The sequence below is a fragment of the Colias eurytheme genome, chromosome 13 (genome assembly GCF_061535395.1).
Source record: "Colias eurytheme isolate Ceu_HAF_F1 chromosome 13, ilColEury1 Martin Lab GWU primary, whole genome shotgun sequence".
NCBI classification, from domain to species: domain Eukaryota; kingdom Metazoa; phylum Arthropoda; class Insecta; order Lepidoptera; family Pieridae; genus Colias; species Colias eurytheme.
Genome location: NC_142992.1, coordinates 10,293,336 through 10,310,467, shown reverse-complemented (window position 1 = coordinate 10,310,467; position 17,132 = coordinate 10,293,336). Strand labels below are relative to the sequence as shown.

General features: G+C 32.3%; 2 protein-coding genes across 6 annotated transcripts in view; one reads left to right on the top strand and one right to left on the bottom strand.

Moving 5' to 3' along the window:
• The window catches only part of Pfrx (6-phosphofructo-2-kinase/fructose-2,6-biphosphatase), a 30,262-nt gene extending 13,179 nt beyond the window's left edge, over positions 1-17,083 (bottom strand). For all 5 annotated transcript variants that reach the window (XR_016457377.1, XR_016457378.1, XM_090108413.1 and 2 more), the window contains exon 1: positions 16,803-17,083. Coding sequence is in view for 3 of the 5 variants with exons in the window: in XM_090108413.1 (XP_089964539.1) it covers positions 16,803-16,971 (169 nt within the window). In the remaining 2 variants the exon portion in view is untranslated. The remainder of the gene's footprint in view (positions 1-16,802) is intronic.
• On the top strand, positions 28-1,736 carry LOC149903652 (THAP domain-containing protein 6-like). Its single transcript, XM_090109050.1, has 3 exons — positions 28-392; positions 814-979; positions 1,463-1,736. The coding sequence occupies exons 1-3, from the start codon at positions 322-324 to the stop codon at positions 1,472-1,474; spliced, it is 249 nt and encodes an 82-aa protein (XP_089965176.1). The 5' UTR covers positions 28-321; the 3' UTR covers positions 1,475-1,736.
• Positions 17,084-17,132: the final 49 nt, after the last annotated feature.

The following is a 17,132-nucleotide window of genomic DNA, read 5'->3' as shown; positions in this document are numbered from 1 at the left end:
TATGTCACATTGACTTAAGACTTTGATGCGTAGACAGAGAAACCAATAGACAAATTGATATCTTATGTCGCATTCACACAAGAAAAAGAGCAACTTATGCCGGTGTTGTGTAAAGAAATGAGAGAGAACGATAAAATTTTTTGTTTCACCCAGCGTGCCACTTTTTTCAAGAAAAGAAACCTACTTTGCTAAACAAAGTTTGACAGCTAACTATCGTCTTCCCTAAAAATATAGTTTTTACATGTTATAAGTTAGAAGTAATTCATTGTGTTTGGTTTTGCATAATTTAAACTTACCGTTAATACCTTATAAAATAATACCATGGTGCGGTGTAGTGTTAAAGGGTGTAAAAGTGATAGTGGAACGAAAATGCCTGGATTGTCTTTTCACTCGTAAGTATACAACTCTTTATCAGTTAATAGGCCTTCATGATACTTTAGCGTGTTAATATATTGTGTATCACGTGCTGTTGACTTGAATACATTGTTTAAAAACCACAAAAATAACAATTATAAATTTTAACCTAAAAAATTTTGTGTTGCCAACTTTTCTACAAATTGTTACCCACTATTATGGGAAATCTTAATATATATAAATCTCGTGTCACAATGTTTGTCCTCAATGGACTCCTAAACCACTTAACCGATTATAATAAAATTCGCACACCATGTGCAGTTCGATCCAACTTGAGAGATAGGATAGTTAAAAACATGTAGGTACCACGGGCGAAGCCGGGGCGGACCGCTAGTAATAATATATATTCTGCAGTGTGTATTTAATTAAATATCTGAAATATTCAATGGCTTTTTCCAGTTTTCCTGGACCGGATAATTTACGAAAAATTTGGATTGTAGCTACAGGACGAACAGCTTGGAAACCAAAACCGTCATCAAAAATTTGCAGCAACCATTTTGAGAAAAAAATGTTGATCCAAAAGAAAAAACTTACAATGCTATATCCTTATGCTGTACCTATTCTGGTAAATATTTAGTGGCATATTAATCTTATCATTTAAAGTCTCAACTTTTATATTATGTTTTATGTTTTTAAAATTTAATCACCTGTAGAAAAACATTATTTTGTGCATTTTATTACTTTTATAGACATTTTATTATTATATTATTTTATTATATATATATTATTTTACATTTATAGACAAATGTTAATATCTAACGAAATTTTTTTGAACTTCCGTCCTTATTGCACATTAAAAAATGTTAAAATAATTGTCGGTAAAATATTTCACTTTTTGGAGCCCTTCATATAAATATACTTAACAAGATCGCGCCATAAAAGTTTAAAAAATGTTAATACTTTGTTTATAATATTTTTTCAAGTTAAGTAACTTGAACAAAAAACTAGAAATTTCTAGTGTTTTGTTAACTTGAAAAATTTTTTTCTTAGAAATTTCTAGTTTTTTGTTAACTTTTTGTTAAGTACATATAACACGCATTGATTATAGGAAGATGCATAAGGCCACCCAGTAAGGACTTGTACCCAGTAACGATTGCGACATCGCGCACACCTGCGGTTCCAGAAAGTATTACGGCAATCACCACCACCGCAACGCTGCCCTGCCGAAGTCAATGGACGCTCTTGGTTCCAACATTGAACCGGAGGGACGTAGTTAATTAAGTTAGAGATAATTTAAATGTAATTTTTTTATTACAATAAATTATTATTAAGTAAATTTCGTTTTTTTTGCGCCTTCGCGGGTTGGTCAATATAATTAAAGTGTGTATCTGTTAATTTACGAAAATAAACATTATTTTATTTATTTTATTTTATAAAAAATAATAAACAATCGAGTTTTCATCTGCATTATCATTACATACACATATTCATATGGGATTATGATAATGATATATGTACATATTATATAATACATAGGTATGTGTAAATACATAATATGTATTACCCATCTAAAAGTAATATGTTTATTATATACTAGCTGCGCTCCGCGGTTTCACCCGCGTGTCTCCACTCCTGTTGGTCTTAGTGTTACGGTACAATATAGCCTTCCTCGATCAATGGGCTATCTAACACTGAAAGAATTTTTCAAATCGGATTTTCAAAGTAGTTCCTGCGAATATCCCTTCCCTACTCACCTTCACCCCGTCCCGTACTACGCCTCCTCATTGAATTATACAGTATACCTACTATTTTCTGTAAATTGACACTTTTAAAAATTCGTTATATCTTTTGAATGGAATATCGCGGACTTTCTTGTAGATATTGATCCATTCTATAATACCGTAGAACATTTTTTTGTTCTATCTTCAATAGATTCCGCAGCGCACGCGATGACAGAATTTTTATTAAGGATACATTATTGCATTTTTGGTAAGGATCTCTAATTTTTTTGAAAATGCAATATAGCCTATGTTGCTCAGTGAAGATGCAGCTTTCTAATGGTGAAAGAATTTTTGAAATCGGTCCAGTAGTTTATGCGTGAAAACCATACATACATACATAATTACAAACCTTTCCTCTTTATAATATTAAGTATAGAAATGTAAGTATGTATCTACATAATATCATTATGTGGATATCTCATTATTATCCACTTATGTGAATAATGATATTGAGAGATTTGTATCTTACAAATTGTGGGGTAAATTTTCCCTCATATGGTAACCCTAAATATTGTGACGTAATCTTTTCTATCCCTTTCTGCGACACGCATTGCCGGTGTCTATTGGATTCTCCGTCTACGCTTTGATGGAAGTTTTTATTTTATGTAAAGATAATAATTACTAAATACTAATTTTGGAATTTTTACTTGATGAATCATTTATGAATACATAAACAAATATCAGCTTTTTGCCTTTTATTCTCATCTTGTTTATAAACAGCAGTGAATTTATATTATATTACGTACAGCTAGGTAGTTTTTAGTAGTCTGTGGTGGCCGTACCGTACCCACGAAAGGAAAAAAACAAATTCTCTATTGATTATTTCGCATTCATACCAGTCTACCCTCACTATTAATAAGTGAGATTTTTCATTTATTTCCGTGTTATAGTATATAATCGTGGAAGCCGTGGAAGAAAGGAAGAAAGAAGGGAAGCCGGAAGATACAATTTCACCTGTGACGTATTATTTATTTAATTTTATCTAATACAGGAAATCGGTTATTTTTAATTAAGGATTCGATAAGACTATCCTGATTCCAGTTCATTATTACAATGAAGATAGTCATTTGTTATTAGGTACAATGTGTAGGACGTAATATCCTCAAATATTCAGTCAGACGGTAGGCGTTTTCATGTGGGACGTCTAGTAATTTTGTTGATGTAGTTTATTTTAACCGGCATTTCAAGTTAATTACCAACGCTCAAACCGACCATGTTTCGTGACGTCATAGCGGTAAGACAAAACGTTTTTTTTTAATGGGAGGCAAGAGAAAATATTCTTTGGATAGACAGGTACATAATGCATAAATAATGCAAAGTTATTGAAACAAGTTGCATAGCCTATATTATGTAGATGGGTTATCGAGTTTCCGATATCACGAGTCTACCGTATGATAGCCAGAGTGAATGTACGCGATGATATTAGTAAATTATTGTTTATATAGATATATGTACTCAGATTATATTATATTGTTTTATAATCGGGAAAACATTCAGAATACGTACTGATATAGTATCTAGTACATAGTATATGTATAGTAACATAGATTAATCTTGTTAGCGATAACATTTTTATTAGTTATTTGATTTTGTTAAATTATATCTATGTAGATGGACATAAGATATATTCCCCACGTATGGAGATGATATTTACATAATACATATTATAATTAATAATTATAATAGTTAATAAAATGAAGGATATACTTATTGTATTATATTTACTACGTTTTTAGTGGGAAGAGGGTTAATCATCGTTTATCATTATTAGTTTTCTGTACTTTATGCCCCCTTTTTACTCTATGTACTACTTAGATTACGTCGGCACTCAGAATACATATTTTAAATTTGAATAGAGTTTCCATCATTATTTAGCAATGATTTTTGTTTACTATCTAAATTCCATGGACGTATAAAAAAAGACGGACGCCGTATTACGAACTAACAACGTGAAGCCACCATAGTAAGCTAGCGATCGTGTAAAGACAATAAACACGCACACACTCTCACCATAGTAAGCTAGTCGGCCGCCATTACGTCGTGAACTACCGACTGATTAACTGCGTCACTGTTTCACAAAAAATATTTATAATGCCGTCTTGCGTGGTTAAATGGTGTCGCAACAGTACAATTTTAAATAACAAATCACAAGGGATTACATTCCACAGGTAAGCAAGTTATTTCTTTTATGTTTAAATGACAAAATTATTACGGCAAAATTTATAGAAAAAAATACAGCCGCCATTGTCATCAACACAGCTGTTGCCATGGCAACATGGCACACACACATGGATGTTTCGCCGCCATTACTAGGCTTCACTCAATGTTTAGGCGATATACCGTCCGTCTTTTTTTATACGTCCATGCTAAATTCATTATAATTAGCATTGTACGGTGTGCTTACATTAAAAACGCTGTGAAGGGAGCGTCCATAAATTACTTGAGGTGTTTTCCGAGCCCCAATCTCACGTGAGATTTTTCAAAATGTGGGTTTTTTTATGTAAAATTGATTTGTCATTGAAAAAAATGCTTTGTGCTTTTATTTACGACCAGTTAAGTAGTACATGGTAGTACCTAGTACCTACCTAATAAAAATTGCTGAAAGTTGTGTTATAAAAATTTTACAATAGAATATGTACTAGTGAATTGAATATGGGTCTTCAATTCATGAAAGTACTGAAAAAATAATTCAGAAAATGATAAGGAAAGTTTTGATAATTCTTCATTTATAATCTTTTATACCTAATCATATTATGCAAATTAAAATAATTTTGTGATAATATATTTTATTGATTAATGGAATTACCGCGCTGATGAAAACTTAATGAAGGAATAACCGGTAGGTAAGTACTTAATTGTTTTTTAATTTGTAATACTGCACAAAGAGGAGTAACACCTACCTACATTAATGTTTTTAATCCTGAGGAGTCAGGGTATTATACATATAATGTAAATATCGCCTATTATATATTATGATTAATCTTCACACTTAATTTTTTTTTAATGTGACTCAATTACCTCAGTTTTTTTCAAATAATCATTTTTAAAACTTACGGACAATATGCTCAAATCTAGAAAGATCCAGAAAGCTCTATGATAAACTTAATTCTTTAAAACATGAATTTGCATATTTATCTTAATAATTTATCAACAACGTAAAAAAAATATTATATTAATTTATAATTTATTTTATAGCAATAATATCAAATTAAACTTACGCCATATGTATTACTTTACTCTTTGACTTACGTCAATGTTGTTTTAATGACAAAATTATTACTCACGTGCCTTGCTTGTTGACCATCGACAATATAGATAAGAAATACATCACATTATGGAACTATATCAATAATTAGAACAGTTTATGTTCTGTACCTATCGTTTTTTTTTTCTTTTTGCTTCCCGCTTTTTTCTTATTCTGTGTTGAAACTTGAAAGTTACCTAAAAACTTTTCGAACCTAGTTAATTTATGTATTGTTTTGTGATATTCAAAAGAAATTAAAATTTGATCATTCTTTTTCATTGGGTTCGATCAATAGATATGTATATGCATGGACGTATAAAAAAAGACGGACGCCGTATTACGAACAAGCAACGTGAAGCCACCATAGTAAGCTAGCGATCGTGTAAAGACAATAAACACGCACACACTCTCACCATAGTAAGCTAGTCGGCCGCCATTACGTCGTGAACTACCGACTGATTAACTGCGACCTGCGTCACTGTTTCACAAAAAATATTTAAAATGCCGTCTTGCGTGGTTAAATGGTGTCGCAAGTCGCAACAGTACAATTTTAAATAACAAAACACAAGGGATTACATTCCACAGGGAAGCAAGTTATTTCTTTTATGTTTTAATGACAAAATTATTACGGCAAAATTTATAGAAAAAAATACAGCCGCCATTGTCATCAGGACAGCTGTTGCCATAGTGTTGCCATGGCAACATGGCACACACACATGGATGTCTCGCCGCCATTACTAGGCTTCACTCAATGTTTCTAGGCGATATACCGTCCGTCTTTTTTTATACGTCCATGTGTATATGTATTTAAAAACACCGGAACATTAGACAAGAAATTCTAGTAAGTACCTACCACAAGATTTAAATATATTCGTAAGGGAGCTAATAAGTAGTTATGTAGGTAGGTATGAATAAATTCTTTAGAATTGATAGGTACCTAAGTAAGTATATAAGATTTAGATAGAATAAATAATTTGAATTTCTAAAGAAGCTGCAGTGCCGGTGTAAAGGGCCACTGACACGGTGACACCCCGGTCGAAAATATTGTGGCGCCCACTTGAGGAGTTCTGAAGGTTTGCACCAGAAGAGGCAAGAGCATAAGAATTTCCAACAACGAGTAGGTATGTAACAATGAAATATAAACATTTAACATAACACGTTTGTATTGTTATTGCAATTTTATGTCTAACTATAATATATAAAATCGATAAGTTTTGTATGTTTTTACATGACCATGATATCAATTAACATTAACATTAACCAAAGATTATTTTAATTGTACCTAACCTATTTGAAACACGTGCTGTTGTCGTGTGAAGGTAGTTATTTTATGTCTTTATTCGTTTTACATCGTAAAGTTGATATGGACAAACGATAATTATTATTATTGCTTATTGAGACTGATATAATATATAGAGACTAGCGGTCCGCCCCGGCTTCGCCCGTGGTACATATGAAAAATAGATGTTGGCCGATTCTCAGACTTACCCGATATGCACAGAAAATTTCATGAGAATCGGTCCACCCGTTTCGGAGGAGTATGCAGACTAACATTGTGACACGAGAATTTTATACTTATATAAGATTAGAGATGTATATGAGATTGCTGTTGTGTGTCGTATGTACCTATGTATATAAACTATCTAACTATTATTATCTATAATCTATATGTTTGAAGTTTAAAAATTTAAAAATAATTTAGGTAGAAAAGATGCATTTTATTATTACATAAATACTCTTTTATTTTAGCAGCCGGCGCGCGCCTCAATTTTATACATTACTAGCTTTCCGCCCGCGGCTTCGCACACGTTTTCAAAGAAAACCCGCATAGTTCCCGTTCCCGTTGGATTTCCGAGATAAAACCTATCCTATGTGTTAATCCAAGTTACCCTCTATATGTGTACTAAATTTCATTGTAATCGGTAGTCGGTCAAGTAGTATTTGCGTAAAAGAGTAACAAACACACACACACTTCCTCACAAACTTTCGCATTTATAATATTATTAGTAGGATAGAAAAATGGGTAGGCAATTTAATATAGTTTTCAGATAGTTAAGCATAACACTATAACATTCCAAAAAAATATTTCGTTTTTGTAGACGATGATGCGGATAAGCCCTTATAATATCGCATATTTATTCACATGGTATGTACGTAGGAGATGAGTTGTCAAGATATGTGGGAAAAACCGCATTTTATATAGGTAGGTAGATTGAAATTAATATGCTTAATTACCTAGTCAGGTAGGACATTTAATAGTTTTGTAGTCTTTCCGCCCGCGACTTCGCCCGCTTTTTCTAAATCCTAATAAATATATACCTACTAAAACCTTGCTCTTGAATCACTCAATTTATTAAAAAAACAGATTTAAGCATACATAGGGGACAGAGAAAACGACTTTGTTTTACACTATTAGTAAGTAATTGTTACATATAGGTAGTGGGATAGATATACAGATTTTATTGTAACTGTGAATAAGATCCGTCTTTGCATTGGCAATGTTTTAATTAATCAAAGGATTTGAATTTCTGTTCTGTGATTTACATATTACTTAATGAGATTTTACTAGTGAATTTTTTTTATAGTCTACATGTAGAATTATTTATTACCTAAGAATTATTTATTTATTTATGGTCCATATTCTTATTTTGTATATAGTGAAACGATTGGAAAATATGTCTTACACAAATACCAGCTTATGGAAAGACCTCAATGGGTGATTTAAATTTTCCTTTATAATTATGATACATTTAATAATGGTTGCTAATTCATTTCACTGACCGCGACAACTTTTACAGAAACAATGATACCGCGACCTTTGTAACGCAAGAGATAATATTATAATTATCTTTATGGGTAACACAAAACCGGTGGTAACTGCATTTTATATTCATTTTTATGTATTATGTAACTCGTAAAGAATTATGTGCAATTGTAAAACACAATATTCAAATTATTATTTTTAACAAATGGAAAACTAACAATGTTATGTAAATAAATATCTATTGAAACAAAAAAGACAATAACCATCGTTAAAAATTGTAAACTATGAATAATAATTAGTATCATTGTAACTACCAAAGTCCATTACATGTCCATTACTTATAAATTATAATACTTACTAGCGGCCCGCCCCGGCTTCGCCCGTGGTACCTACATGTTTAAACTATCCTATCTCTCAAGTTGGATCGAACTGCACATGGTGTGCGAATTTTATTATAATCGGTTAAGTGGTTTAGGAGTCCATTGAGGACAAACATTGTGACACGAGATTTATACAGGGTGTCCCAGCATCGGTATACTAAGTCCCAAGGAGGTAATAGTTTTGCATACGCTGAGTACGTAAATGATGAATTCTTAAAACTCTTTGTGTACACCCCTAACAAGTAACCCGCTCAACTTTACCCTTAGATCATTACTTAATGATCTAAGACTTTACCACCCGCACGTGAGCTATCGTTTAAAATTATATTTTCATAGACCAAATGCTCACATTAGCGAAGCGGTATTTGCCGGCTGCGTGAAGCTAGAGACGAAAACATGGATTTTAAGGAAAAAGTAAGCAAACATTTTTGGCGTAATTTTGTTGTTTAAGTATTTTTTACGTGATCAGTGTATGCCAAACTACAAGTCCCTTCGCGCTTAGTATACCAATAGTGGGACACCCTGTATATATTAAGAAGATAAAAATGTTACCATGTCACTCATGGGAGTCAATATTCGTTAAATCATTTCAAGATAAGAATTAAGAACTCAACATTATAAAAAGAAAATACTTTTTGTTGTACCTAAGTAGTAAGTACATATGGCCGACTATAAGCCGACCAAGCATTGGTTTTTACTTTTTAGCAAAATAATGCGGATATAATAAAAAGGAAGGTTAGACTTTAGGTAGATTAAAATTTAAATAATACCACATTTAATAGAAAAATAGTAACTACATACATAAAATTAGGACAAACAGAAATATAATGTTTCTTTTATGATTTTTTTTGAAGTGAAACTTCTTTATCGGGGTTGGACAAAAATTTAGTGTAACATTTTTGCGTTACGCCGTACGCGTGACATTTTTGCGTTACGCCGTACGCGTGACATTTTTGCGTTACGCCATACTCGTGACATTTTTAAGGTCATAAAGAAGTTTCACTTCTTACGTGTGTACACTAGTACACACAGACATTTTTTTATGTTATATTTTAAACTAATTGGTACTTGGTAGGAATTCGACTCTCTCTTTGTAAAGATTGCTCCGTACTCCACGTATATCGCGATGAAACATATCTACTGTTTTGGAATAATCTGCATTCTACCATAAATAAAATCTATGAATTTAGAACATCTGACGTACAGTGCGACACAAAAGAGATGAAAATAAATGAGGGCGCCACCGTCGCTCATATAGCAACACTGATACTGCGACGCAAGCGATCTTGATACTATAGAATAAAAATCCAAAAATCTATATAATATAATCTAAAATAAATACCGCGATTTAAACCGTTATAATTGTTTCATTGTAGCAATAGTGTAAATTTAAGACAAAAATACATTAGTATTTTAATTGACCTACCTAGGTCAAATTTTACTTATTAATGTATTTGGAATTAGTTATTTTATAAAAATCGGTCAAGTGTTTAGACTGCAGAGGCGCACATAGAATCAAACATACAAACAAACAAGCATACATGCAGCTCAAACACATTACCCTCTTTCTGGGTCCGTCGGGTAGAAAAAAACAAGGCGATTTGAAAACCACATATTTTTATTTTTTTTGTAGATAAATTTTGTACATTAATATAATTCATCAAAATCTAAATATTCTACTCCTTCAAAGGACTGATCATCACTCTGTTTCGAAGTACTGGCAAGAGGGTACTGGGCATCTTCAGTATCTGTAAATATGATACAGTAAATATGATTTTTTTCTTATGTTTTGATTGATTAATAGATAGATAGCTGTATGAAAACAGTTATCACTATACTTTGTAGTAAAATCTAAACTAGGTACTTTATTTGAGGCTGGTTGGATTGGATATAACTTCTTGACTCAAATTGTGCTGGTCGCACTATAAAAACTAGTTTTTGTTTACATACAAATAACCTCAAATTAAATTGCGAAAACGTAATAATCGCCATACATACATACATTAAACACTCGTCACTAATGGAATATTCTATTTTACGTAGTATTGAGCAAAAATAAATGGAATCTCACCGGTATATTCTGCTGTACGTTTGTAAACGTTTTCCAAATCAGTCAATAAATTTCCAGCTTGAAATTCGGACAAACACCGAATAAAAACTTTATACACCACATCACGGACACCGCTACGTTTAACCTTTTTCATGATGTCTCCTTTTTTATTTAAATTTCTTGTTCTAAATAACAATTTTATCTCAATAATTCTCCACTTCACGAAAAAAACAACAAATTTTTATTCAACTTGACAGCTACATTGCCAATTCAGGGTTGCCAGGTAATGAAAAACGAATTAGTTCCAAAATAATTAATTTCATCTCTTTTATGTCGTACTATATTTGCTATTGCGATTTGCGACTAATTGATGGTACCAAAATTTAACTTGACAGTTAGTAATTTTTGGTAGTTGGTAAAACTCTAATTTTGTGAGTTGACAACCCTATGGGAATTTTTGTAAACTAAAACAAATCTTGCAGAACGCTAAGTCTGTATTTATCTTTATCCAAACTTTATCCTAGCTTATCCAACATTAACGTTAAGTCCTTTATCTATCAATCAATATTAATGAATGATGCTAGCAACTACAGTTTATCAAGAGCCAAGTGGCTGCATTAAAAACACCAAGCAAATCGATTAATCTATCGCGATAAAGGACAATCTATCGTTGGACAGATAATGATTATAATCGAATGTATACATTTATTATGGGGCATAACAATATGATAAACTTTTATAAGTAGAAACATTAATCGGAATTTAATAATTTATTCTAATATTTTCAGAGACGAACCGATGAAGTTCATTGTTTCATTGTAACTTAAGTTGTCAATATAGAAATACAAGTTGCCAGTTGCTATACTTATCAATAACGAGTTCCCTATCTGTGTTATCTTTAAATCTTTGACTTTGCCGATCACGACTTTTGTACAATGTTCTAATTTGTTGTAATAAAAATATAGAACATGGCTACATTGTACAGGCATCGACCTGTTACAATTACATAATATGTACGTCGTAATTCCAATAAGAACACTAAGTAGACGATAGTTCTTCCTCACATACAGTACAATACAAAATTATAAATAGCATTGTTTGTTTACACTTAGCCAAATAAATTATAACGGCCTGATAGACGACCACGCGGGCGAACCGTGCCCGTGACTCAAGCCGCAAGCGTGTTGGCGGTTAAATAATTTACATCAAATATTTTATTATTATTTATTTTTTAAACATGTTGTTTTGTCTAGCGATGTTGTTTACGTCACAGTATTATTCTATTAGTCCATGGTATTACAATATTATGTTCAGTTAAACCGGAGTTAGAACGTTAGAACAAAGATGGTTCATTGCTCTTGAATTCTTGATTGAATTTTTTGAAGGTTGGTTGATTTTATAATTAGAATATCTTTAGAATATATATCTCATGGCTACATTTTTTAATTTACCTATAGACTACTGGTAATAATGTACTGTTTTATTTGGCTATTTTTTTGTATTTTGTAAGACATTTTTTTTAACCAAAAAACACGAGTGTCGCGAGTGACGTATTGGAATATATTGATTAAAAATTCGCGGACGATAAACTCACGGTCAATGAACTGTTTATCCCCGACCTATATACATAAATATACAATCAAATAGGATTAATCGATTCGACAAATTATTCAAAATATTCGGTGATGACCGACACTATTGTGGTTAGTAGTAGGTAGTTTTAACTTCCATAATGAACATTCTTGTACTGTTCCGATTTTCGATTGTCATTTTCATCATCTTTAATAAAGCATTAGTAAATCCTATAAAAAAAAAGACGGGTTGCACTCCGGGAGTGCCGCGGCCGGCAGAAGTGAAAACTTGATTAGGTATTAACGTTCAGCATGTTTGATATTTTGGAATGGTATCCGTCTTACGCATGGAATATAAGGGCTAAAAAAAAAAACATCCGTCTTACGCTTTTTCGATCAGGCCACGTGTCCTGACGCGAGTTTAAGATTTTATACCCAACGCCGCTAAAGAAGTTTTCACTTCAAAAAATACGTAAAAAGAAACTTAGAACAATTATTTATCTAAGTATTATTATTTATTTTCCACATTAAATAACAATATAAATTAAGTATTAAATATTTTACTACGACGCGATAGTACCTATCTAAAACAAATTAAGATCAATTAAAAAAGAGATCATTGGTATCTAATTGGTGGGGGCTGAGGTAATTTGTTTCAAGTGACAATTTAAAGTATCATCGTGTTTTCCTATCTAAGATTCGTTCAAATTGATACCTACTCCGTTAAAATTAGCTGCTACAACCAGTTATTGCGGGTTCGTATTTGGTTACACCAAACAAATTCGGTTTCTATTGAAGAGCATAAATATGAGGAATGAGTCTAAACATTTATTGTACGCCAGTATTAGAAATAACAGGTTGAAATCGAAGAATAAACATCACTTGAAGGTATGTATGTTCCTCAAGTGAAGTTTATTCTCCGATAAGTTAAACAATATTAAAGGAACACACAAAAATCTAACGAACTATGTATATGAAATTAAACTAATGACAAATAAGATAATCACTTTGAAATATAAATATTTGTTCATCCTTTGGACTGGATTAGGAATTTTAAATTATCACTACATAGTATAAAACAAAGTCGCTTTCCCTGTCCCTATGTCCCTATGTCCCTATGTCCCTTTGTACGCTTAAATCTTTGAAACTACGCAACGGATTTTGATGCGGTTTTTTTTAATAGATAGAGTGATTCAAGAGGAAGGTTTATATGTATAATAACATCCATTAAATAGTGGAGAAATACTGTTATTTTTGAGGTTTCTAATGTGATGTCGTAAATAATTACATTTTTTCCGCTTAAATTGCAAACGCAGGCTGAACCCTACGAGTTTTATCAAAATATAATGTACTAAGTATTATACACATTGAAAAGGTCTACAGAAAAGTCCGCGATGGTATATGTCTATCTCTTATGGATAACCCACAATAACTTTTTTTTGTCATTTACTTTTTACGACAAATAATGGCTAATTTTCGATGCGATTTTAACCAATACAGCATTAATCCTTAACCAATTAAATACCTTGAATACATTGTTCATTTAATATAGATCTATATGGCCCTTTACACCGTATGATTTAAGTGAATATTTTCGAAGATATTACAGATTTAAAAATTGCGGGACGTAGCGTTTGCAGCGCTACAGGCCGGCCGCCCGGCTATCTATTTTATACCCGTGCGAAGCCGGAGCGGGCGACGCTATGTTTTTATATACAACGTTCACAGTTTTTCTGTAGTGTATTTAGTATCAGCATTGCACCCGTGCGAAGCCGGGGCGGGTCGCTAGTTACTAATAAAGATCGTATTTTTTTACTACACAAGAAATTTAATTTATGGCGGGCGGTGGTTGTCATCACAGATTATCTAACGAATGCTCGAATATACGAGTTGCCATAAAAATGAAAATGCGCGGCAATCACGTTTGACATTCATGATAGCCGAATTTGCTATCAAAATAGAATAGTGTCTAGTACCAGTTTTATTCGTTGCTACTTGCTGCCTATATTTATAGATTTGACTGTGGTATTCGAACGAAAAAAAAACAAATTAAAAGTTCGGGTGAGACCCGCGCAATTTTATTCAAACCGGCTTTTTTGATAAGTATTTAGGCGGGAATCTATTTTATTATCAACTCTAAACCTAAATGAATGTTAGGTACTTTAACTGGCTAATCACATTGTTAAGGTACACATAGTACGATCATTGAAAAACAATTATTATTAGTTGTCATCTTTGCTTCTAAACAGTAAAGTAATAAATTTAGCTTTTCATAGATTTTCCTCTACAAATGCAATAACTTCAGTGTTATTATGTATTCTTGATAAAATGATTATTATTATTATTTATTACTCGACATTGAATGCAACAATAAATTTTACGATTATCTCTCTAAAAATGTAAAAACCACTTATTACTTACTTTTTTTTAATAAATGTTGCCAGTTAAATGCGAAAGTAACTTTGTCTGTCTGTCTGTTACTCAATCACGCCTAAACTACTGAACCAATTTGCATGAAATTTGGTATGGAGATATTTTGATACCCGAGAAAGGACATAGGCTACCTTTTATTGCGAAATATGTACCACGGGCGAAGCCGGGGCGGACCACTAGTATACTACATATATAGTTTCTCGTATCAAGGATACGTAACCTCTCATAATGCTGCACTTATCATGTAGGTATCATGTGACATTTGAGTGCATTGATAATTATGTTTTACTGACATAGATATTTATTTTATATATCCTTAATCTTAAATGTATTGTCATGGAGTGCTTTAGTGGATTTTATACACATAATAAAAGTAAGTATAAAAATTTTCCAAACGTTGAAAATGTTTACTTTCTCTGTGGCACGTTTAAAAAAAATCGAATGCAAAAAAAAATATGTGTAAAAGTTGAATAGATTTTCGAACGCGGTTTTTTATTCAGCCATTTACAATTGGTATTAAGTACTAATTTACTTACGTATATATTCAATGATTACTACTTACTACTACTTATAATTTAATTAAATTTAATTAAATTCGATAAAAGAATAAATGGAATTGGATCCGTGAGTCATGTTCAACTCTAATAATTAGGTAAGTACCTATTCATTCATTTCTATTTGAAGAAAGATTAATTTTTCCAAAAAAACATGTAAAAGATACGCAAGTACATCCGAGGTCGTTAAACTTGTACGTTTAAACAAAAAATAACGTCATTTGATAAATAGTCGATTAGAAAAACGCATAAATAGATAGACTGTGGGTCAAGGAGTAACTGCTATTGAAGGTCAAATACAGCGTGACTGTATCATATCGACGTTATATTAGTAATCGTCTGTAGTCTATAAGTTGTTTGATAATTCAATCTAGATAAGACGGTATTGTTTATTTTATAAAACAGTTTTTTATCGTGGTGTTGGGAGATCTTTTAATTATGGCAAAAAAAACCCTGATTTTAGTACACACTAGCTGTGCTCCGCGGTGAAATTGCAGCATTGCTTCCCTCCTGTTGGTCTGTGTGATGATATAAACATAAAGCCTTACTCGATAAATGGACTATCTAACATCGAAATAATTTTTCAAATCGGACCAGTAGTTTCTGAGATTAGCGCGTTCAAACAAACAAACTCTTCAGCTTTATTAGTACAGATTCTAGTATAGCCACAGTTAATATACTTAAATTAAATTATGATTGGTACAGGCTTCTGGAGTTTTATTTTAGAATAAGCTATTTTATTTTGTAATATTGGCCTATTACGTGCATGTTAATAAAATCGATTAGTGAAACAGATGTGAGATGCACCTGTCCTATTATTTCACAAAGGGGAAACCGAGCTTCACTTTTTGATGAAAATAAAATCATGCAAATAGGTAGTATATGTAACACAAACAGTTTTAAAACACAAATTCCAGAAAATGCTTAGCAATTTTTTTCAAGATAATTTCTTTGAACGAAAAAATATACTTATCATTGATTGATGCATTAATAATATGTACACTAAGGAATATTCAAGTAATAAGTGAAAAAAAAACTAAACAAAAAAATACTTTGATTGACAGGTGTTTAACATAAATAAAAATACTTATAGAATAGTATTCATATCTGATAGAGATAAAGTAAGTTTAGGTTAATAGAAAATTACATTAAATGAATACATAATGCTTATAGGTTTCAGCATTGTTCATTTTCTATAGTGACATTTTATGACTCTACCTGCAACTTAACGAGAGCACCTTTCTCGAAAACATAATTGCGAGCTCTACAATTTACTAATAATAATACACTACAAGCATTTGAACTTGTCATAAATATGTATATAAAAAAAAACCTTCAAGAAGACTACTGTAATAATATTATGTATAATAAAACGGTTTTTGTAGCATGTGTATAGGATATGTTAAGTAGAGATTAAATAAATGTAAAGCGACTTCAGGAAAACTTTTTAAATGTAGAGACAAAATTTAAAGCTTTTAAAAATATAGAGACGAAATGTAGAGACACACAAATCAACAAAAACGATAGAGAAAGACGAAGAGAGAACGACTCTACATTCCTTCAATTCGATCCCGCCTCAATCACAAAACATTTCGAATCGGATCTCACAGATTTCCGCGAACGCACCGCAGCTGTCACGGAGCGCTTTGTATTTTTAGCGGGCGATATTACCTCGTATGGGAAACGGTTTCGTCATGATTGTCTCCGACGTCGGCGGCAGCAGCCGTTGCGTCTCCGGTGACATGGCACTGGTGCACATATTCAACTCATGTTTTTTACTCTCACAGTTTGTGTTGACGCCGCCGCGTAAACGCAGCGACGGGCCGTTTAACGCGTCCATTTGCGCGTGCTATCGCGGCATGACTGACGGTTAGAGATGTAGGAGCGCTCCGAGCGGTCGGTTCGCTCGTCTTTATATCAGCTGATTTTGTGGAATTATTCGTTCAACGCGGTTGATCTGTTGCGCGCTTGCACAAATGCGCAGTTACAAGATTGCCGGAA